The 25,412-nt window shown below is 41.1% G+C and overlaps 1 protein-coding gene across 1 annotated transcript; it reads right to left on the reverse strand.

Moving 5' to 3' along the window:
- Positions 1-101: 101 nt before the first annotated feature.
- On the reverse strand, positions 102-25,240 carry GLIPR2 (GLI pathogenesis related 2). Its single transcript, XM_058833522.1, has 5 exons — positions 24,901-25,240; positions 12,934-13,042; positions 9,455-9,558; positions 2,628-2,705; positions 102-1,670 (listed from the first exon to the last, which is right to left on the reverse strand). Exons 1-5 carry the CDS (start codon positions 24,911-24,913, stop codon positions 1,510-1,512), a joined length of 465 nt encoding a protein of 154 aa, XP_058689505.1. The 5' UTR covers positions 24,914-25,240; the 3' UTR covers positions 102-1,509.
- Positions 25,241-25,412: the final 172 nt, after the last annotated feature.

A 25,412-nucleotide genomic window follows, 5' to 3' on the forward strand; every position in this document is an offset into this window, starting at 1 on the left:
TGCCCCAAAGTTACAAAAGTAATAAAGTCATATGTTAATGTCCTAGAAATAAAATCTGAGGATTATTCAACAAATAATCAGGTAACAGCAAAGGCTTGAGTAGTTAATATTAAAAATATTTATTTTTCAGTTGCTCATGATACATGTCAAATCTTGATTACAGCAAAAAATTGTAACAAACAGCATCACAGTGACACATAATCAAGCCATAAGAGTGCAGTTTATTACAACTGTGTAAACAAAAAAGAAGTATTTCTGTAATGGCACTGTCCATGAACCAGATTATGGCATACAGAATCTCAGCAAAACTCACGAGAAACTTTTACAAAGAAAACAAACCCCCAAACTGAAGCATAGTATATGAACCTGGCCAAAATGGCCCAATCCACATTTAATCAAAGAAAAGAGTGTCCCCAGAATTGTTGCTTGGCTTGTTCTTAAGGAAATTAAATCTTCACTGTTTTCAAGACATCAATCCAGTATGTGTAATAGTACTATTATTGAATAATATGAATAAAGAGCAAACATCTCTTAATTATGACAATGTGAATACCTCTACTGTTAGATTATTAAAGGAGATGAGATGATTTGGGAATGTTATTGCCTGTATAGCATGACACCTTTAAAAGATATTCCTTAGGAAATAAAAATAAGTTACTGAGAAGTAAAATCCAAAGTGCACCATCAAAGAAACCTTTTTATGCATAAATATCAAAAAAGTAGAAACTTATTTTTCTTCAATGGAAGTAAACAATTTGATTATAATACAAGGTACATACTGTAAACTGTGGGTTTCACTTTGAACTTAAAAACACTCATCTCAAACATATTTTATATATCAGCATCTAAAATGGGATTAAAAAAAAGTTTGGGGTTTTTTTTAGATCATGCATTAATTACAGATTGATTGATGGCTACGGTTTCGACATCAGCCTTTTAGTGTTCTGCAGGATCCTCTTAATAAAAATACAGGGGTCTGAATTCCACTACATTTCACACCTGTACCTTTCATACAGAAGTTTTGCATGTGTTCCATCTGCAGAGAGTAGGTCCCACAACAGCAGGAGATAAAGTCAGAGCAACAAAGTTACAGTTATTAAAATATACTGGACAGCTGGGAGTACATAATATAATTATGAGCTGGTATCTTCAGTTTACAGAAAGCTATAAATTTGTTTGTTAAAAAAAAAATTAAACATCCAACATGTGCTTACTCACATGCTGACACAGAGTTCACGCAAACAATTAAGAAAAAAAAAATCTTGCCCATTTTATCCTTCAGAAATGCTGCATATAGTTCATCCTCAAATAAATTGAGGTCCCCTCAGAAACAACAGGGGCCTGATGTGCAGATTGATTCAAGCAACAAGTAATTGCTTCCTCCACAATAAGACATGAACAGCAGTATCAAACAGGAGATTTCATTGAATTTGGCTTAATTTCAAACACTGTTAGGTCCAAATCCAGGTTCACTTGTCATTAAGCAGTAAGACTACCTTAAAAAAAAAGTTATTTTCTTGGAGGAAGAACATTTTCTTCATAATAGCCTGGATTTACTACATTTCCAGCTGGATCATATCTAGCCACCACAAAAGTTGAGCCATCACTAGCAGATGCTTTACCAACTCCCATCTTTTTTGTGTTCTTCCAAACCATTGCTGTGAAGTGACCTGAAGAAAGTGAGGGAAACATAAACATTCCCATTAGATACCAAATCTGTAACATTCCCTCTAATATGTGAGGTGCTTGAAAAAAAAAAAAAAAGAACAATACACAGCTGCTTCTTTGTCAAACATGAGAACAAACTAAGGAGATGAAAAGGAGCCCTACCTCTAGCATTTTGTCTTGAAAACCCCTAATCTGATCTGTTTTCATAGTACTATTCCCATTTCCATATCCTATATCCAAATGAGAATATGTAGCAGGAGAATCATGAAAGAAGTAGTTTGGTAAGTATCTGACTTAAAATTTTACAAAGACATGACAGCCTTGACTCCCTGCAGTGTGAAGAGCAGTTTTGAGAGTGACTATTATTCATTTGCTTTAACCACCTCATACTCCCCCATGTGTTTGCATATGCAACTCTTCAAAATCCCCACTCTTTTCGTGGCTCCTTCTGCCTAGCTGAATAGCCACCCCTACATTGTTGTTCCCAGTACGCACAGGCAAATCCCAAAATCAGGGAGAAAAGCGTGATTTTCTTCATCTAAAACAAGGTCAGGTGCCTCTCTTGCTTAAGCATTATTTGAGGAACAATGTTCTCAAATTCATTCTGCACTATATTGTCAACATGCAGCCAACAACCTGTTCCCAATCTCCAAATTTTAGCTGAAGTGATCTCTGTGAGTGGAGTGATATAATTCAGCAGAAGTCACATGTCAACAACAACATAGCACATTTAGTAAGACTCCTATATGATTCCAATTTAGTATTTCTTTCAGATTAATTTGCTTTAAAAGTAAATTGCTTGCTCAAAACTTTGAAGTTGGAGGAAAAATGCAGTACTAAAAAAACACTACAAATTTTGCTTAGTTTCTAATTTCCCAGGATTTTTTACACTTTTGTCAGTCTTCAGCATGATAATAGAAGTTTCATTTTTGAAGAGACAGTTCCCAGTCTGAACTTACCTGTCCTAGAAGAAAACCCCGGGTTTTGAAAGCTGTAATTTTTTATTTCACTGTACCATCTGTCAGCCACATCTTTTCCTGAAAGACAAAAGAAATGTACTATAGAATCATGACAGAAACACAGACGTGTAGCTCACTTAACAGCCTGGCCAGTAAGGTCTTCTGTAACTTTCAGCTTGGAAGGTAAGGAAGACACATCTCCCTTGTCTTACATAAATGCTCCTGTCATCAGGCTTATACATACAGCTTTCACTGGTATCTTCCTCTTGAAATGTGTTTGAAAATGCCTGTGTGCCATGTTTTCTAAGCAAAATGCCACATCTGTGGATGTTTACCCCTTCCATCTCCAAGTAAACAAAAAAAAATATTAAATTTCTGATGTCTTTTAGTTTCCCATTTTCTCACCAGCATTGAATATTTCAGATTTCTAAGTGCATTTATTTTTAGTGGTTTCTTCCTAGCTGTGAAGGTCCATTTTGAGGCACTATAATACAGGGTACAATATAAACCTTAAATATTCATACTTAGGGGCTGCTTCTGTGTGGAAGTCTGTGTGTCCAGCACTGTCTCATCCCATCCAAGGCTTTCCCTGACAACAGCTGTGTATGGACTATGACTACAGCCAGGGATGTAGCTCAGACCAGGATCTGCAGATGCTGTGCAGACAAATGTCAAATGTTACTTGTTTTCCATTACTGGTTGTTAGGAAATGCTTGTGTCAAACACTGGGGGGATGAGAGGGGTCAGGTTTTTCCCTGAGCAACCTCGATAATGAAATTTCTGCTTAGCATTCCAGAAGGCATCATCAACGCAAGGCCAGGAGATTTCAAAGCAAGCTGCCAAAGCTGTTAAGCCTGCCATCATGAAGAATATGCTAGTCCCTGGTGGACTGTTGGCTGCAGAAGAGCAATGACTCATGCTTTGCTATTTTTCAGCAAAAAGTCTTAAACTTGCGCACTTCTAGACAGACACTGCGTTAACTTCTTTAAACTTCAGTTTTTTATGACTGAAGTCAGCTAAAAGGATGATGCTGTTAGCCTGGCAAGCTGGTTGTCAGAGCCCTAGCTGATAAGCAAATATTCAATGAAAATGCTATCTCTAGAGAAGTTTATGAACTGGAAGTACTATGAACTTATATGCCACACTGCTTGTTAGGAATAATGTTTAGTAGAGTAATTAAATTTATCTACATAAAAAGGTAACAAAACATCTTTTGCCTCCCAAAGTAAAAGTTTCAGGAATAACAATCGGTTTCTTCTTTTCCTGCTCTCCTTGTGCCAAAAAAACCAAACGCAGTAGACATGTATGATGGTTGAAGTATGTAACACATACTTATTTGTTCATTTCTTACTCATGCTACAGCTAAAATGAAGACTAAAAGAAAGTGAAAATAGTGACCTTTATGCAATACAAGGTGGGGGAAAAAGGCACATACTAAAAAAAACACACAACAAACTAAGCAGATCATCCTGTCCTACTCTAGATTTTATAGCTATGAAGGATTTAGATGGGTTTGTGTTAAGCTGGGTGTAATAGAAGTACAGAATGTAACTGCTGACATATCAGGCTTTATGAAGCCCATGTATTTTATTTGTACAAGTGCTTAAGTGACCATACTACATAAGTAGGGTTTTAGCAGATGTAGGACTGTGTTCTCACTGCTGCCAGCTTTTTATTCCCTCTGTTATTGTATCAGTGTGATACAGTATAAACAGTATTTAAAGAGAAAGTCACCCCCACTCTGCTCACTGTAGCTCTGAGAAGTGAGCCTAGGCTGCACGTGACAGAACTTAAAATCTCCATAATGCAAGTATTGAAGGGCACATGGGAGTTTTGACAAACACTATCTATTCATAATTAATTTGCTTTTAATTTAAGGAATACTATCATTTGAACATTTTTTTTTAATTCAAGGGAGATAGCAATGGCATCAGGTAAGACTGCCTCAATCCTGTACCTAAAAGAAAATGAGCACAGTTGGGCAGCACAGTCTATCATGTGTTAATTCCCAGATTTCAAGGATGAAAGCTTTCAACTGACTGAGGCCAGGCAGTTAAAGCCAAGAAGCTGATCACTATTCTCCATTTTTCACATGCAGGATCAAGTCTTCATTAGATAGCCCCGCTGTCATCATCCTTGAATTAAAAGAGTCATGGCCTCATAAGCTGTGAGAAAATAAAGACTGACTTTTTTCCAGCAAAAGAGAATGTCACCAAAGGACTAGACAACTTCTGACAAACTCTGTCTTGAAATCATGCTAAAGAAGTGTCCTGTAAGTGAAGGGAATGAATTGTATCTGTCACACGGCACAGGAAGTGAGGGGAAGTCCAAGGTGGAGGTTATTACCACATGAGAAGACAGGTAGGTACCTAGTGATTAAACAGCCTCTCTTTTCTCTGAAATACTTTTCCTCTGATTTCTTTGCCCTTTGTGGAGCAGTAAGCAATGCCCTAGTGGGACTCAAGCCAAAGTTGAAAGTGACAGCTAGCACACAGGGGACTAAGGAAAACCCCTGTTTTGAGCCCCATGACTCCCAGGCTCCCAGAGAGAAAACAGCACAAGGGTCAGGAGTGCACTGAGCCTACCTGCTTTAGCAGCAACTTGCATCCTCAGACTTACTGGTTCAGAAAACTGACCACAATATTCCCATTTCAATGTATTATGGGATAAATTATGCCATCATATTTAGGGTCTGTTTTGATTACTTTTCAATGTTTCATTGAAAACAGCTTCTCCTGTTCCAAAGTTTCCCCAAAACAGAGGAAGCTGGTTGCTTTTCAGTCAGAAGGAAAAAAAAAAAAAACACAGACAAGAAATTGCTCACATCCCTCATTCCTGATCAGAGCAGAAATGATAAAGTTTACCCCTCTCAAAAAGCACACGGATCTGCCCTGCAGTCAGAGCCACAGCTTCTCTTCTATTGCTCTGGTTGTGGAACTGATTTATAAATATTCTGCTGGGCTTTTTTATGACCCTTCCTCTTTGTACTGCTGTAAACCACACTCAGAGTTTCAACACACTCACTAAGGAAACACAGTTTGACTCCACCCTTCTCCCAAGTGAGAGATAGCTCACTGATGACCTGCTCACTAAATGTTCACTTTAGTGAACATTTCACTATGCTTACTAAATGTTCATTTCAGAACAGGCTGAATCTCACTCCAATGAATTTCAGTCATGATGGACAATCTTCCTCACTTGAAAACTTGGTGCAACAACCCTTGAACTAATGCCCAAGTATAGTTTTGCCCAAGACTAGGGCCAGAAGCAGTACAGTGATTTGATTTTATCTGCAGAAGCTACATGCATGCAACATGGTCACACTGACGGTACCTCAAGCTTCCTCAGAGGGTCAGAGGAGTGACCATGAGGGCTCAGCCCATATGTAGGATTAACAGTCTAAATTATCTTCCCCTTACTCTCAAGGGGCCACTGCATGTAAGCAGGTGCCATTACTCTCGCCTGGCCATGCTCTGTATCTCATCAGCTGTGCTGTTGTCTCATAAATATAATTTTTAGCTATTCTCCTGGGTGAGGAGCTCCATTCTGTGTGGATGTTGAGGGTGTGAGTGCCAACAACCAGTACCAGACCAAGGGTTGCAGGGACCTCTGTGTCTGGTGCTAGCAACTGGAGCACCAGCAAAGCACGAGAGGGACCTGCTGGTGAGCAGGTGAAGTGCCCTGGGAGGAGTTGCTACAGAAGTGTATGGCCATTGCAGGGTGGCTTCTGGTCAGCAGCCTGTGTGTGTGAGATGCACTGTACTGACAACTGGAATGGAACTCATTCCAGCCTCAGGAATTGGTATGTCCAGGTGCGAGCTACTGGTGAGATTGGCATCCAGGGACAGCTCTGGGCAGGCTGAGTGTCTGAGCTTAGCTACTGCTGGGATCCACAATGAAATTCTATTTCTATTATTATATATATGTATATTATATCTACTTTTAAATCATTTACTGAGAAATAGATATTTGAATTTTATATACTATATTAATTTACTTATATATACTCCAGTGTTTGTGTGTGTAAGGCTGGAAACACATTCCCAGCCTCACCATCAGGAACACAATGCTGTAGAAGCCATATTCCTGTATTCAGCTCCCCTCAACACTTAATTTCACTGTGCCCAGCCTTACTGTTTCTCCTCATACCAAAGAATACTTAAAATCCTCAAGTAATCCCACTAAGTTGTTAAAAACATTTTAATAAAATCACATAGGACATATTTCTCTGCAAATGGGCAGCACCTCGGAGATTCACTTAAAAACTAAGTTTTCACAACATTCCTTCCATCAGTCTGGGGGGATAGAGGGTAGATTTATCATTGCTTTTGAAATAAAATATCTACCTAGACTAACGTCATACTAATGGGCTTTTGGAAGTAATTCTCTACTTTCAACATCCCTCATGTAAGTCCTTACTTTATTTTACTTTTTTAACAGTATTGTGTGAACCTGGTGTTAGGCATCAAGAAAGGCCTTCAGTCAGAGCACACTCCTCCAGGGCTGGGACAGACAGTGTTTGTGCTGTTCTGTACACTAGTCCCAACCTTAGGAGACCCAGATTCCTCCCATGACAGATCTGGGGGACGGCTGACCACGGATTTCTCTTACAAGCTCTCTAGGGAGTTCATAAGCTGCAATGTTTCCACCAGCAACAGGGCATGTTCGTCTCAGCCACACCATCCATCCCAAACAGAATTCAGACATCCAGTGCTTGCCTTCAGCCTCCTGACACATGAGCAGCGAGATGAGGCATCCTGAGAAGCCTGACAGCACAGCTGCCAAGGCAGGCAGCATTAGTGCCTCTCGCATTAGTGGCAGATGACAGCTCACTTATTTGAACACAGACAAAAAACAGTCTGACACCGAGCAGTTCCTGCAGGACTGGAGGGAGGAAACAGCTGTCAACCATTTCTTGGATTACAGGGATAAACATATTTCTAGCAACAGCTTTAGGTCATGTAACTCTAAAATCCTGAACAGAATTCAAGGTATTCTTGTACCAGGAGAGGAGTCATATTAGAAGGCTTTATAGTTGAAAGCTTAAATCTTCCCTGAAACAAGACATGCATCTTCTGGCATTATTACAGAACTCAGCAAGAGCCAAAACAAACAACAGCATCACTTTTTGAGAGAGAATACAGAGTATTCTACAGGTTTATTGAGTCTTGCTTTATCTGGGAAAGAAACCAGAAGACACTGCCTGCCTTTGTTAAGCCCCTGAATGGATGTCTTAATCCAAATTTCAGCCTCATTGAGCAGGGTACAAATTAACTACCCAGAGGGAACTATATGAGAAAAAGGAAGAATGAACCAGCTCCACAGAGACGAGGACTAAGCCTAGATGAGAAAACAACTTCCTTTGAAGAACTAGCTTTCTCATTCTGGTACTTTGAGTGATCCTGCTGCATTGGAAATAAAGAAATGCTACACAGAACAAAAGAGGATGTAGCTTAATTTTCTCAACATGGCATTTAATCCTGTGGATAAAAACCAGCAAAACTTCTCAAAACTGGAAAGTATGGAAACTGTGCATTGAAGAAAACAGACTGGATCCAGAGAAAAGGCAGACATTACGTAGAATGATTTGTGTGTTATGTTTCCAACTCTGTAAATGGGAATTCTGTGGCTTTAACCTCGAGGGAAGGAGCAGAGGCCATTAACACAAACAAGAAGAAAGAACTAAGCTCAGTCAGTGAGTCATAGCCACTATGCAAACTCTGCCATACATCTGTGTTTTCCCATGCTGCTCCGAATCCTTTCCTCACACCCTTGTGAAGGACGGAATGCCAAACATGAGCAGATCAAATTGTATTTTTCCACCATGGGTTTCTTTTTCAACATGAAAATGTACCCACTTGGGACTAGAGTTGGCACTTGAAGAGGAACCAAACAGCATCCCTGGGACTAAAATTCACTAAAATTTCCCAGTTCTTCAAACAGAGCCTCCAGCCTGTGGAAATGATCTTCTGCTTCTTTGGGGCTGTGCTGGAAATTCCAGGGGTAGATTTTCCAATAAAGAAAGCAAGTGGCCACTTTTAATACATCCCACCTGCTGTCCCAGCAAGCAGAGACGAGCCCTGCTCACTGGAAGGAAGCAGGAGGAAAGAGACTGCTGAATCTGTCTCCAACTGAGGGCTCACTACAGGCTGTCAGCCTGACCAAAATTCAGCTCCTGGGACACCCAAACCAAAGGCTCCCAGTTACTTACTACATTTACAATCAGAAAATACATGGAGTAAAATAGTTTTCAAAAATGTAATCACGGAAAAGGGCTTAAAAGCCCGTTTGCTGACAGAGTGGAAGATATTAGTGGAAGGACATTAGCCATTGTCACTCTTGTGTCAGTCCCCTGCTTTTGCCCCCACAAACAGGAACTGCTGTGCAGTGTGCAAGAGACATTTTTCCACATCCTTCACCACAGCTGGGCTGTGGGCAGACCTCTCTTTAGCTGGGACAAACTAAGGATAAAGGTGAGGTAGGGGCATTGTTGGCTCCCTTCTCCCCTGCCATGGACACATGAGTACCACTGAAAACAGCTCCAGAGCAGGGACACTCGGAGTGGCCTAGCTGCCATGTCCTGCTTCCAAAGGGACATGGCTCATCACCACAGTCCCTTACTCCCTCTGTGTCCACATATGCTTCTTGCTCTCAGGACACATAAGTGACTGCAAACCACCAGCCTGTCCCCAGGGAGCTCCCTAGGGCTGGGCTATGCTGGATACACTTTTGAAGTAGAGGAAATCTTGCAACCAGACACTCTGAGCCCAAAGTACTTGAGATAAGGCATTTATCAGGTGTCTGTGAGACAACAGAAGAGAGCTCACCTGATTGGTCATAGGATGCCCATGCTAGGTTTTCTCCACAATTCCCATTAGCAGACTCGGAGCTGTGCTTGAGGACCCTCGTGGTAGCCAGTTCTTCTGCATACCTAGCAAAGGAATCCACACATTGGGTCAGGGACCACAGCTGCAATCAGCAGAAAGGAGGAGGAACAGGAGGAAGAGAAGGATATGCAAGCAAGGAATTGGATAGAAGATGATGGGTTTAAGTCAAGTTGCAAAGCCCTGAAGCCAGAGATGCTTTAAGGTTACATAGATCTATGAGTTAGGCAAAGGAAAAAACACATTTTCCCTGTCTTTCATGAGTATCTGTATAAATTCTGAGAAGGGTCTAGAAGAAATCAAAGGGCAGTTCCCTTTGCACCACATTTTAACCAGCACCTGGAAATCCACCAGCCATCGTTAGCCATGGCTGCTGGTGGAAAGGGAAGTACCTACAGCAATTGCTACAGGTGTCACCTCCTGGCATTTCTAGGTTCCTCACAGGAGTAAATTAAATGTTCTCAGTGAGACTGGAAAAAAACACAGAAGTGGGGATTCAGTCAAAGCAAGCGTAACCCCCCCTACATTTACAAATAAAAGAAAAAAAGTCAAATGCAAAAGATAAGCAATGTACCAGGCAACAAGATGGAAGAGAAGAGGACCACATGGAGACTCTGAGGCAACAACTGTGTAAACCAACATAGGATAAGCAGCACTGCTTCTATAGAATTTGACACGTGTGCGAGCGTGGGATGTATTTTATTTTCTTAGGACAATAGTATTAGGAGGAACATCATGATTTAAACAATTACTCTCTTTATTCAACATTGGAAAGGCTTCAGTAAAGGGACAGGGAAATTGCAAAGACCATTTGTTATTTCTTATAGAGGCAACACAGAGTCATCAGGTTGTAGATTTACAATTCAAGTGAGACAAAGCACTCTTTCCACACTGTGCAGCAGAAGTCATCGCCACAGGACAGTGCAGACACCAAAGCACATGTGAGCTTGGAAAAGAGAGCAGCAAATTCACAGTGTATGGATGTGGGGAGGAATCTTCCTGGCATATTAAACAACAGCAACAAATAAATGAGGATACAGCTTACTGCTGAGGAAAACCATAATTTCCAGGAGAAGGTAATGGGGGAAGGATCACGTTTGTTTTTGTCTTCCTACTCCTTCCATAATCATGAGCTTCTGGTATCTGCCAGAGACATGACTTTTGTCCAGCTGGACATTTTGACCCAAGCTAGTACTTCAGTCACTACATCCTAATTTTCTTCTGCCCTAATCCTCCCACCAAAACAAAACAAAATGGTTTTAAGCTACATCCATTAATTTATAAATAATGAAAGCTTGTCAGTTTGCTAGATCCTGGACTAGAGGATCTTCATATTCTATCTCTACAGTCCTGTAATTTTTCTCAGGATCCTCATATCCTAAGTTAGAGGCAGGACTGGGACAAAGTACATGTTGCAGATGGATGAAGCTGCCAGGGATTTAAGACAAAGGGTGATTAATCCACTCCAGCCCAGGCAGTTGAAAGCATGAGATTTTCATCTGAGATCATCACCCTATGCTTCATTACAGTCAGAGATAAACAGACACCTGCTGAGGCTGACTCATCTCAAGTTAAAGCAGGGATCGAATAGTTCACCTGTCACAATAACTGGACCTGAAAATAGTAGGAAACATACCATTTTCAAAACAGGTAGAGAAGCACAGAAAAGTACCCAGAGATGCATAAAATACATACCAACAAAGGTATATATATAGGATATACCCAAAGAAAAGGTGAAGTTCTTCTTTTAATTTAAGAATATGCAAAATCTGTCTTGACAAATACAAGATTTCTTACATGTCATGCCTTTTATTCAGAGAAAACATTTCTTGCTCTTGCCATCAAGCAGTTTTACCAGTCTCTGAACATGTCTTTTAATTCTTACAAGTTACAGACTTCAACCAAAGAGAGGTTTCCTATTGTTGTTCATCACAGCAGGGCATCAGCTGAGACCAAAGATGGCTATGAGGAATTTCTGAAGGATCTAAAAATACCCAGCAAGGGCAACAGTACACTCAGAGATAAAGGTGGAGCAATGCATATTTGATAGAATAATCTCAGCTATTCATACAAGCCAACTTGTTCAAACCAAGTGTTGCACTTCTGAGACCCAACAAGTGCTATTGACAAGTCAATGAAATCTTTTCCTTACTGAGAGCATGAAAAACAGAAACAAAAAAAGCCTCTTAGAAGAACAGAAGGAAAGCCCCAGCAGATTACGAGGCTGGTAAATGAGTCACTGGCTTTCCTCGTCTTAGGAACAATGTATCCACTTTTAATGGTGTCTCAAGGGGAAAAAAAAAAAAAAAAAAAGGAAAAGAAAACACCAAAACACCAAGATTTTTCTTGCTGCCAGAGGTCATGTCCACATGCCATTCACATGGTGTGTTGTTCAGCACAACACCTGGGACAACTCTAGGAGTCAGGTGCCAGTTTATCTGCGTGACATCTGTGTCCCACCATGCTGGGACAATAAATCAGGTTGTGGGAAGACTACAGCATCTCTGTCTCCCAGTCACCCAGCACAGAGAAATCTACATTTGGTTGTGGTAGAAAGCTAATGGGAGGAGATCTTATGTCTAGAGTAGAGAACAAACTGCCCAAAATTTAGTACAATTTATCTTCTGAATAGTTTAATCAGCATTTACTCCTTCAGTTATCTCCTTTGTGCTATGAGGATCAGCATGAAAATAAAAAATGAAGATTTTTAAACCTACTTTTTGAAAAAGATTGCTCTAAAGAGAAAGGAATTAATCTTGTTATCATAACTACAGTAAAGAGGACTTAGCAGTATTGGGCTCAAATTCCTGTAAGAAGACTCAAGTCAGAGAGCAGGATGATGGATTCGCTGTAAGTTAGACTGAGAAGAACTTGTGCAGCCTTCAACACTGGAGAAGAGGCAAGATGTGTCCTTCATGACAGGACAGAGAACATATAATACTTTTACTTTTGAGGCTGGTATATAGATATATTAATCTGAAATTACTTCCTCCTGATTCCACTGATTTCAGACCAGTCACCACTTTTTATCATGAAAAAGTTCTTTTCTCACTATTTCAGCATGAGTAGATAGTTTCCTGCAGATAATAATGCCTCATCTGACAAAAGTGGTGGTAAAGTATGTTTTAGACAACTGCCCTCTGCAGAGGACACCTACCAGTGCAGACAGATGTATTCCACATCTGAAAAAGGCTCCAAGAAAGATTCATACAGTTGTGACCACAGAAGTGTCCATATGACCAGCTACTGCTATGTGAGGAAAAAAGCAGGGATGAAAGAGTAGAGTCCCTCACTTTCTACTCAGTAAGTCTTCACTGGTTATCAGCATGTCAAAAGACAAATATCTTTGCAGTAAACACAGTCAAACCTAACAGATAAAAGTGCCACGAATCTCATTAGAGAAAAGAAAGGACTGAACTCACTGTTGGGCTCCTCTGTTTAACTTCTTGCAGAGTTTTAATGGGGGGACTCCATGTTTCTTCCTGTAGTCATTGTGTACTTTCAAGACTTCTTCAGCAAATTGTTTGGAAGCTGAAATCACATTAAAAAAAATCGGAAAGGTCTGTCAAATACAGACATTAGTGAACACAGAAAAAGCACACCCTGTACCACTGGCACAGGATGGACAGAAGAACACAAGAGTACCATCCTCATTACCTGGCAGCAGGATGAAATGAGTCACTAGTGACTTCCATCCAGAAACAAACTCTAACAGACAATCCCATTGGGAAGCTACAGACTCACCAAAGGTTGAAGAAAAATGTGATTCATACTGCTTTCCTCAATAGCTAGGTGATTTAAGGTTAGTCAATCAGTTTGTCAGTTGAAAACAGAACTCAGTTTGACTGACTTTCATTTTAAGCCATCAGTGCACTGCATCACCATTCCAATCTCAGAATAAGCAACAAATAAGTCCTTCAAGGAGATGCATTAAAAAATGCAAATGATTGTCCCTCTATGCAAGAACTGTCTGTATTAGTCAGGGCACCACCTAAAGAGGATGAAGATACTCAAATGTTTAGATCTCCACAAGTACTTTGAAACATGCACCATTCTTCTAATTCGTTTTATAGCACAAATTCATAGAAACCTCAAAGTGCACCTTTATTTGGCACAAGACAAATAAATGTTCCCAAACAGCAACTGGTAAGGAAAGAAACAACTGCTGTGGTGTGGGTTTTTGTATTAATTAATGATTCATCAGATTCATTTCTGAATATCCCAATTAGCATGACTGCCATAATTTTCCTTGTAAGATACTTCAGAAACCCAAATAGATCCTATGACTAGAAAGTGTTTCCTGTTATTACCTTAGGTTTCTCAACTTACTCTCACTACTTGATCCTAACAACTAAAACCAACCATTCTCTGCTGTATCAGCATTATTCTTTTCTGCTGTTTGTAACAATGCACTTTCCCTACAACAAGAGCTGTCAGTTTGCACACACACCGCTCTCAGAACTTTCTCCTGAGTCGATTATCTAGCTCAGTCTCGTGCTTTAGGCTGTTCTTGGAGCTCTCAGCAGTTTCCTCAACAGCTCTGGGATAATATATAAGCCTAAAATAATCTCAGTATGCAATGTGCATAAGAAAGCAATTACAGTTTCATGCAGTACCTTAAATCTTTTGAACATCGTCTGAATTTGGGTTGACTCTTTCCTGACTAAAGTGTCATTGCGGACATATATATCTAATATATTCTCCATAACATGCTTTCAGGCTCACTCTTTTTTTATCAGTTTATTGGTATAACACAGCAGCCCTGTTAAGCAAAGTGACATCTGCCCAACACCTTCCTTCAGTTCTCCCTCAATTTTCTGTATCACAAGTCCAAACAACCAGGCACCTCCATTCTGGTATTCAAGCAAACAAACTCCTTTTTGCTAATGAACTTGTCCCATCACTCTGGTTACTATTGCTCACAGCTCACTGATTCTATCAGGCCAGAGTCCTAAATCTCTCATCTGCTCTATTATAGAGGTAGCCAATTTCTACAGCATCTATCAGAAGTCACTGAGGAAAGCAAGCCTACATCCAATTCACCCCCTTCCCTGATGTAGGTGGTCCAGGTTTCCAGCAAGGAAACCTTAAGACTTCAAATTAAAGACACTGAACAACATAGCTTTGATATTTGTATCACATACTCCAGACTACTTTTTTTTTGTTTGAAACCATGTTAAACTTGTGGCTGGTATTACTTAGACTTAATATCCCACCCACTCAGCACTGAATAGTAGATAAACAATCTGACCTGCAAGTATGGAAGTTTCAATCCAAATCATTTGCTCTCAATGACATCAAATTGAAATTCCAATTAAAAAAAAAAAAAAAAATCAACTGAAATAGAGATTTTGTCAGTGCTCAGTCTATACATTAACAGAAACATAATGTAGAAACAGAAACAGAAGCATAATGTAGCTCTGTACTAACTTTCTGACTTACAAAAAGTAAAAAGTCATGGACAAAACTAAGTTGCTTCTAGCTACAGCAGGCACTGCTATGCTGTCCCTGGAGAACCTCAATCCTCCCCTTCCCTCAAAGGTGGCTGCTATAGAAATGCTTATCTTCTGTGACTCAAGCTCATGTGCTAACCACCTCCCTCTGTACAGCTTCTCCCGTGCCTGATGATGTGTGGAGAGGGACGCCCAAGTGCCAGATATATTTAAGATTTGTTTCAAGAATGCATGTTAAGTTTTTCCATTTTACCAGTGTTCCATACACTGAGAAGCCAGGCATTAAAAGTGAGAGTTAATGGGAGTTTTCAGGCTCCCACCCAAATGGGAACAGCTTCCCAAACAGCTGTGCAGACGTACTTCTTTCCCTCCATGTAAGCTGCTTGAAAAAAATATTTTCTATTGCCAGAGAGTTAAGTTTGGTCATGAATCATTACACAGCTTAATAAGTAAAACAACTGAAGGTATTAGATACAGTTGCTTGCTCCTCAATATCACATTATTTACCTCTCTTTCTTATTTTTCTGGAACACTGGCTAAGATAATGGCAGCATGTGACAATGAATTTCTAGGCTATGGCGTGGTACAGAGCATACCTTACAGTTGTTAGGCTCCTGGACTTCCAGTTTCATTGATCAACTTGGTGTGACAGGGAAAAATAAGCAGAGGAATCTAGGTTGTGTTTTCCCATTACATTTGTTTTTCAGAGAATTCTATTTCTCCATTCTTACTGTCCCTAAACAATGCCAATAAGTCTTTTTTGCATGAAGAGCTCTTCCTGCCTGAATCCATACAGCCTCTTCTTAGAGCTGTCTTCTCCTGCCATTTCTGCCTTAGTTTGGGCATCAAAACAGAGGTGAGTTACCCAAACGTGTTCCACAACATGAGCTGCCCTGCATCACCTTTGCAGCTGTCAACTGCACCTCCTCCACTGGTCTTGTGGAGCCACCAGTTGGTAACGTGAATTGTTCCACAAAGCACCAAATCCCTACACAGCAGAAATGCTGTGGGAAGCCTTTACCTCAGCACTCAGGACAAACAACATAATAACAGCCACACACATGACTAGCAAAACAAGCATACATTTTTATGTCTAAGTATCCACCCAGGTGACTCTTAAAAATGAGGCCTGTATCAATCTCTAAAGGTATTGTTTCTTCTCAGCACTTTTTGTCCTATTGTTTCTGGATTAATCTTCACTGAGAATGTTTTATTTTCCATAAATACTAAGTTTTTCTATTTAGCCTTCCAATAATTAATATATAATGTTATCAACAAGAGAGAGTTGGACTGTTCAGTCTAGAGAAGACAAAGCTTTGGGGAGACCTTATTGTGGCCTGTGCTTAAAGGGGTTTTATAAGAAAGACAGAGGCAATTTATTAGGGCTTGTAGTGACAGGACAAGGGGTAATAGGTTTAAAATAAAAGGAAGTGGTTTCAGGCTAGATGTATAGAATAATTTTTTTATGATGAGGGTGGTGAAACACTGGCACAGGCTGCCCAGAGAGGTGGTGAATAACCCATCCCTGGAAACATTCAAGGTCAGCTTGGATGGGACTCTGAGTAACCTGATGTAGTTGAAGATATACCTGCTCTGGGGGTTGTATTAGAGGACCTTCAACAACCTCTTCCAACCCATATTGCCCTGTTACTATGAAACAAACCTCATTCAGAATCCTACACAGAAGGGTACCATTATGTACCCTCAATCTCTCTCTGAACCGTGACAGAGGCCTCAAACTCTTCACCTAATGTCTGCATTAGAGCTAAGTTGAGATAATGACCCCACCTTTCAATCTTGCCACAAAAATAAATAATTAGAAATGTGCTCATAGAATAACAGGACACTGCATATTACTTCCATGTTACCCTTTCAGGCCCAGAACCCAGGCAGAAAGAAACTGGCCAGCCAGGCCAGGGCTAATTTTTGCAGTAGCCAGGAGGGAGCACAGCTAGGACCTGGAGATTATTCTATACCACCTCTCACCATTTTCCAGGAATTCGGGAAGGGGTCTTTTCCATGGTAGTGTGGCACGATCAGGTATTTTAGGCTCTGAGCAGTAGCGAGTATTTGCATATGAATCACTCACCTGTCTAGCACATTTTTCTATTAATATTGTTGCTGTTACTCTGTTTTCTTCCTGTTTCCAGTAAATTGTTCTTATCTCAACACATCTTTACTTTTTGTTTCTCCAATTCTCCTCTCCAGCCACCCACAGGTAGGGAGAGAGGGGACTGAGAATGGGGACATTAAATTGGAGAATACCATTCCTAAACCACAACAGAAGCCAAGTGCCAGAATACATGGAGAAGGCACATGAAAAGTAGATAGTAAACATATAAAAGGTAATCAAGTAACTGTTAAAACACTGAGTTTGAAGCTCTGCTTTCAAACTGAAATCCCTTCAGTCTCCCTTGATTCTGCAGAATTGCTCTACTCCACCCTGAAAGAAGAAGTGGGTTACAGAAAAAGAACGCAGCAAACACAGCTTTTAGTATGCTCAATAGGTTTGTGGAAAAAAATAATTAGAAGCTTTAGGGAACTATAAAGTAATTACATCACAAAGTCCTTTGTTACTGTCCCAGGTAACTGATACTTCTACTGTGACAAACTTCTCAAAGTATATTCACTGACTGGAAACAAACAAAATTCTTGAGTAAAAGAGATCCCAGATTCTAAAGACCACATTTGCATCTAGACTTTTCTAAGATAACTGACATTTATTATTAACTCTTACCCACACTTGAAATGTAACTCTCTGGAAACCATCCCTAGATGAATTTTTCACACTCTGAGAATAGCATTCCTTCTATGGAGAAGCGAGGGATGTCTAACTGATATGAGAAATGTTAAGGAGACAGTCATGTTCTACTGCACTTTGACTCAGCACTTTGGTTTGAAGCTGCAGATGCTCCAGGGTGGTCTGATGCTGGCTGGTGTCTGCAGCAACACAGGGAGTGAATGTTCCATGCTTCTTTCCCCACGTATTTAACTGCACTTTCTTGCCCCCCATTTGGGACTGTAACATCTTCCAAGACTGGCCCTTAATGCCAGATGTCATTTGGGAAAATGGATCTGACATGCCAACTCATTAATCATTTCCAGCCATAAAAACTGATCTCCCTCAGTGTTAAACTCCCTTTTTCTCTAACATAACTGGCTGGTTGCTTGGAAATATACAGAAGAAATGAAACCATGTATAAATCCTGGAGGAAAGGAAAGATAAAATCATACTATGTTTAGAAAGTTATTGTATCCTGGGTGGGGTTTCCTTGTCTCCTTTTACGCAATCAAGAATTCAATAAAGGGGCAAGGTCTCCATCCTATACAATAGGCATTTATGAGAGATCTCAATCGTTAGTATATGATTTCCCTTCCAATCTGAATTAGCCTGTAATCTTACTAAAAGTTAGAAGAGAGGGTATTGCTTATGGAAGTGAAAGGAATTGGGAGTTATAATTAGAGGCTAGTTTAAATGGGAGTAATTTCCTGGAATGTTCTTATGTTTGCTGCTCAAAATAGCTTTCACTTCAGCACAGGAGAGCCTTCTTCAGGGAGGAGTTTCTGTGATGATTCCCAGCATTCAGTTTTGCCTGAATTTGCTCACACACCTGCTTCCCACTTCAGTGAGCTTCAGGACAACAGTGAGATGTCTGAATTAACTGGATCTGATGGACAAGGACCCCACTCGTTTTAATATCTAGGCTCACTCTACTGCAAACTGGCAACTTAATAACCTTGCATCACCTGTGCCACATGATTTAACACACACTTTTCCCCCATACCCAATGTGGGGCATGAGGCCTGAGAATATGAAGCTGCCGCTGCAATAACATTTCGATGACATTAGTCGTGACACTATTTGATTGCAAATCCTATTCTTGCTATAATAGATAGTGCTGATTACTTCCTCACTTAAGGCCCTTTATAAACAGTAAGGTAATTGACGGCCCTGATTAAAAAGGAACACCTGGTTAACTGGAGGCTGCACAGCTCTGAGAGGCAGCAGAGCCTTCTGTGATACAGGCATTTAAAAAACAAGAAGCACTAATCAGCAGTCTTGAGGTCTTGAGCACTGTGAGAAGAAAGTTTTTCTGGAGACAAGGGTGTGAGGAGAAGTCCTTGGCTTGCAGCCCCTGTCTTGTCCAAACTGACCAACAATAAGACCAGCAAGCAGTCCCTTCCATGAAGTGCTCATCTTACATACAGTTGGAACTGACTCATCATCTCCAGAGCAGCCAGTCCTGGCTCTGCATGAAAGACAATCAGAAGTGCTTTTTATATTCTGCCATGAAGGACACCTGAATATTGTAATCATGCCACACACCCAGAGAGACAACCTTTGTAGGCAGCTATTGTGTGTGCTGCTGTCCCTTTTAAAAAGGCTAAGGAGACTCTCCCATCAGAAAGACCTTCTATTCTTAAATTCATCTGCCACAGAATGCCATGGGCATGTGCACTTCCAAATAAAAAGCCACAAGTGACCTGCATGTGTTAAAACCATACTATACAGGAGAAGTAATGTAATCTTCTCCATCTCTTCTCTCCCCAACACTGTATCTGCTTAGAGTTTATAATTACAGACATCTGTTGAAGAAAATAAGGCATGACTGTGTTCATTAATGAGTAACAACAGAAATCAGTTGTTTTGAGTAATTGAAAACAAGTAATTGAATTGAAACAGAATAATTTTTTTTGGTCATCTATTCATATTTTGGATGCTGCATGTTCTTATACTCTGTAGATGGACAGCAAGAAACATAACCTTGTTTTTACCCAGTGCCAAATTCATTTTACATAGCACTGCTAGCTGTGTTGTGCCAACCAAAGTCTTTGGAAAGTGAAGAATTTTGCAAACAAGAACCAAAGAGAGATAAAAGAACTATCCCAAGTCTCCTGGGATATGCTCCTTCATTTTACACCTCTGCCATTCATGTTCTATCATGGTTTGGGGTAGGCGTACCTGAACTAGCTTTAATCTCATCAGCCCAAACATCCTCCCACCTTGCTTTTCTATCCAAGATAGCTGTGGCAATACCCAAAGTATGTTTACTTATGCACTTCCCTAAGGCATGGAAATATGGCCATGCACATTTCTTCTGATCACTGATGTGTGTGAACTCACCTATCCAGGAGCCAAAGTCAGGCAAGGAGGCACAGAAATCTTTCTTTACTCACATTTACTATCAATTACATCACCTGTTTTTCATCCCTCCACTCAACAGGTTAAACTCTAGTTCTCACAATTCAAAATCTTTTTTAAAAGTATTTATTTCATAGAATCACAGAATAATAGAGTGGTTTGGATTGAAAGGTCATCTAGTCCAATCCTCCTGCAATAAGCAGGGAGGCCTTCAACTATACCAGGTTGCTCAGAGCCTCGTCTGACCTGACCTTGAACATTTCCAGGGATATATTAAATGATATTTACAGTGACCTGAACAGGCCCGTACTGTCTTCCTATACAACACCACAGACTCCTACCACCTCCTCACACCTACTTGCACAGGAGCCAGTTCTGCACCAGGGAGACTGGGAACCTGCACAGCCTCACCTCATCCCCCTCTGCAGGGCCACCCATCCCAGCTCTGGCTGCTGTTCAGATCTCCACAGACTGGGCAGAACTTGCATACATCTGCCTGTAAAAACAGAACAGAGATAGGCTCCAACTTATCTTTCAGAGAACAGCACAGCCTCTACAGAAAGAGATCTCACATAGCCTTCTGGCCTGTTGAGATAAATAATAAAACAATAACATAAAATTAATTAATAAATTAACAGTTAAAATCAAAATTCTTGTTTTCTCCTGCGTTTTGTTTCTGCACATAGAGCAGCAACAGAAGCAAATTCAAACCCAGGCAAGACAGATACTACCAACTGTACTGATAGAAAGACAGGGTTTGCATGTTTCCCATAATAAAAGCTTTCTTCATGCTCAATTTTTTTTTTTTTTTTTCCTGATGTACAACACAGTAGCATGGGAAATCTTGGTAGGTATCTCAGTTACTACAGACCATCACATTCTATCTTATTCTTCCTGAGCCCTTCTCACTTGTTTTGGTATTTATCTGCCTTGAACATGAGGAATTAAGGGCATAATCTAACAGTTGACAGGAGCAACCACTGTTGCATGGGGTGGCTGCTGCATTCTCCTCCCCCACCAAAACCCTGATGGTTCAATAGACAAGTAAAAATTGGGCCCAGAATACTGCCAAAGCCTGACACATTCTTGGAAGACTGGTTTTTGTCTGCTATTTATTGAACTTGAACCCAGCAATCAATGTCTTCTGCACACAAAAACTGGAGATGTGGGGCTCTGAATTGAATTAACTTTGATTTTGAAACGTCATTTTCCCACCACACCTCCAGCTCAGTTCTGGTGTAAAGAAAAAGACAGTAACTTATGTGGGCAAGTTCTGCAAATGTCCCAGTGTTACCAAATGCAAAAGCTCAGTTTCTAGCAGTTCAGAACAATCCATCTTCCCCACCAGTCCTGCAAAAACAGCCAGCACAACTCTTTATCATTTTGGCAGCTTGGGAATATCTAATTTCTCAGAACGCAAGCAGGTCACTTGTCTAGTATGCCTGTACTTTTGTCATGACCTGCCACAGCCATTTCTTACCAGGATGTACAAGCCAGCACTTCAGCTGAAGATGTAGCTCGTTCTGCAGAAAACACAACAGTCGTTTTACTGTATTCTAAAGATGCATCTTAAGAGTTAAAAACCAGCACATGCTTCTAAATGAGATTAAAACCAGCATGGAAAACTGCACTGAGTCTATTTCCTGTCTCTTTGCCTTCTGTGAAAACCCTTTCTCAGCCCCTTTTTGATTTTTTTGTATCACTCAACAAGCAGAGCAGTGGGTAACTCCCAGCCCTTTCTCTGGAGTCCCACCCACATTTGCAGAAGGGAGGAAAAAAAAAAAAATAAGGAAAGACAGCAAAAAAATAAAACCAAACTCTAAAAAGGAAACCAAACTCTGTAAAATGATAGCAGTATTTACTGAGCCTGACCTTGACTTTGACACCGTCTGCACTCACTTGCCAGAATAAAGAGGGCTATTCCCCCTTGCAGGGAGCAAGCGGGGAAAGCTCCCTTCCCCCACCAGGTCAAACCGGGGGGGGGGCGGGGGGGAAGTGGGAGAAATAAGACTTTTAGCAGCCTTTCCTACCACCACCCCAGCCTTCTCAGAGACTCCCACCGCTCAGCAGAAATCCACGTGCTCCGGAGCGGAGGAGTGGAGCTGCAGCCAGCTGCTTTGCCGAGCATCGCCCGCAGCTGCCGGCAGGGCTGGCTGTGCCCGCTGGGGCTGCCCGCAGGAGCCCGGCCCAGCACAGCTGCAGCGGGCTCAGAGCCCGGCCGGCGCCGCAGCCTCAGCAGCAGGGAAACGAAGAGCTGCCGCCTCACCATCCTTCCTCCCCTGCAGAAATACTAACCCCTGTCTTTTTGGTTAGAGCTCTCTGGCATCTGTGGGGACGACTGCCTGCATCCCCCACTAAACCAAACGGTGTCTAAAAAAACAGACCTGGGGGAAAGCACAGGGGGTCTCCGCCTTTGGTTTAAGTATTTGCAGGAGTTATGACCACGGGAGGCACTTTTGTAACCCTGACAAGGAAGTTCCAGGATGAATTCGGTTTCATCAGCCTGCAGCTTCCAGGGACGAAAGCTGAGTCAGAGGTGCCGGTGCTTTCAACACTCAGCTCTATCCAGTGAAACAAAGCAATGCTAAGTCTCTAGCTCTGACACTTGGAATGAACATTGCTTCAAATATAATCTAAAAACTGGTAATACAACATTATTGGAGAGTTTTTATCGAAGAACTGAGATTTCCAATAGCAGGTTTTCTTTGCATGGGGATACTTAGACCTCAAGACAGATTCACCAAAACCAAGAAGTTAAAGAAACTGCTCATTTGTATTAAAATAGTGGCCCTGCTTGTCATGAGTTAGAGTACCCTTAAATTAAACCTTCAGGTAATCTCTGCCTTAATCTTCCTGACCCAGGAGAGGAGCAAGGAATCTGTTTTGAGGTCAGACAGATCTGTCATGCAACCTGTTACATGTTCAAGTACCCTAGTACAGAGAAATTTGTCAGCATCACACCTCAAGAGTACTAGAGAGGGAACACATTTTGTATTTCACACAAAACACAGAGGAAGCACTACTCTGTGAAACAGCTGCTCTTCCCATTCAAAGGCAAACCACACTGAATGATCTCAGACAGGAATTCGAAGACTTCAGTGAACTAGAAAGGGCAGATGGGATTTAGTCAATAAACCAATTGTCAGGACAGGATCTCAGTTTTATGATTCATCTAAAAATATTGCACACAGCTCAAAGACAATAACCTGGACCCAGTTTAACATTGGTTTGAAAAGTGTGACACAAGTGACGAAACATTTTTAACATGTACCTAGATTTCAAATTATTTGTATAAACACTTAAGGATGCAAACATTACCCAAGCCTTGGCAAAGGGAGTTTCTGGTCTGTCATTGTTCCTAAGTTTGTAAAAATCAACTAATGCACAGCAATAAATGTGCAGGGAAAAAAATGAAGATGGTAAGTGCCTTATGACTGTTTTAGCAATTTGCATGTATTAAAATAGAAGATTTTTATTCCTTTGGGGATTGAGAGGTGCACAGTGGAGTATCTACTGCTTTTGGCTAATGTGCTTTGCTAATGTAATGTACAGGCACTACACTGATTTGGTATTTGTACTTCTTACAATGTTAACAGGAAGTGCTGAACTTGATAGTTCACAGCAACTACACTTATTTAAATTGTTATAGGGTTATTTATCCCAGTCCAGCTGCCAGGATATGAGACCAAACCCACCCACTGGCAGCTGGACTTCACCAAAAAAAAGCAGGCCAGTTGTCTGGACTGGGGGTCATACCAGTAAGCCATTTCCAGTCACATTTGCAGACAGCTCTGATCTCATCTAGCAAGCTGACCTTTAAAAATAAAGAAAAAGGAAAAAAACCCACCAATACACCCAGGCTGAGGCCCTTTAAAGTGCTACACAAAGATTTTCCTTAAGTTTCTCTGAAGAGGCCTATAGTTTTGAGTTAATCAAGTACTATACTAGGTTTTGCTGAGTATGTCCCCATATGTGCTGTTCACACACAGGACAGACAGACAACATGCCACCAGGCTCTCATTGGTAACAGAAACAATGCCCAAAGAACAAGAACAAAAAGCCCCATCCCATTTCATAGCTGTTTCAGAAATTCAGGACAGTTTTTCACTCATAGCCTTAACAGGACAATGGTGAAGAAAACCCCGGGCACTGAGTGCTCCCTTCTTAAGGTCTCTGGCTCCTTGGCAGCTTTGAGAAGTCTCTCCCAGCCCAAACTGAGCAGGGCACAAAGACAGCCAGCAGCAGCGGGGAAAGAACCAACAGCACAGACAGCAGCAGCAGGGAAAGGCTTAAAGAATATTTGCACAGCTGGGGAGAGACTTAGGAGCTGAGCAAGGTTGTTCTCAGTTAAATGGTAACCAAATCTTACATTTAAATCCTTCCGACAGGAAGGGTGATAAAGCTTACCCCCCTCGAAGCATCCTGTTGTTTATCTGCAAGGCTAATAAGTTTTGTCAGACAGCAAGACAAAAAATAACTTTAAAGCTACAGGATTCATAACCATTTTTTACAGCAAAGCAAAAGTACTTTAGGTTACAAAATACAAACTATGGATGAAATACAACGAACTCTACACCGTGCAGGCTGAGGAGGGGGATCCCTTTTCTTTTTTTTCTTCAATCCAACCCTTTGTCAGAGAGAAAGCTCCTCCCAGGCTGTGCCATGCACAAATGAAAGCAGCTTTCTCCGAGGAAAGCCGCAGAACGCTTTAGCAACGCTTTCCAAGCACAAAACCAGGCACGGACTTTGCGTGAACACACAGCCAACTGCACTAAGGCATTTCATTTGCTCACCTGATTTCCCCATGACCAAGTGGGTTTCTTTTTGTTTTTTCTTTTTTTTTTTTTTTTTTTTTTGTAATTTCACCTGCTTCCTCCTCTCTTGACTGAGTTTTGCCGCTAAGTGCCGGGATGAAGTGTTCGCAGTTTCAGCTCAACTTCTTCATTCGCCTGCAACCACTACTGGAAAAAAACTCAGCAGCACGAACCCGCTACCGCCCCTTCTTGAGCGCTGGAATAAGCCTGCCCATGCCTTTATAAGGCATAGGGACACCGCTCTTTTTTCATTAAAAGATCCTGGTTAGGGTCAGGAGCTATTTATCCTCCACAGTAACCAAGCAGCTCCAAAACACCATATGTTTTCACATACCATTTTAGCTTAGTAATCGCATCTGTCTTCTGATAAGAGTAGGCTGTGAGAAGAAATTCTGCTGACAAATAGTTCTGCTGCCACAGTGGGCATAGCCCATGGGGCTAGTTCACACAGTTGAATGCTGCTGAAGTTTTACCCACTTGCTGTAAGTAAA

This window comes from Poecile atricapillus, chromosome 2 (genome assembly GCF_030490865.1).
Source record: "Poecile atricapillus isolate bPoeAtr1 chromosome 2, bPoeAtr1.hap1, whole genome shotgun sequence".
NCBI lineage: Eukaryota > Metazoa > Chordata > Aves > Passeriformes > Paridae > Poecile > Poecile atricapillus.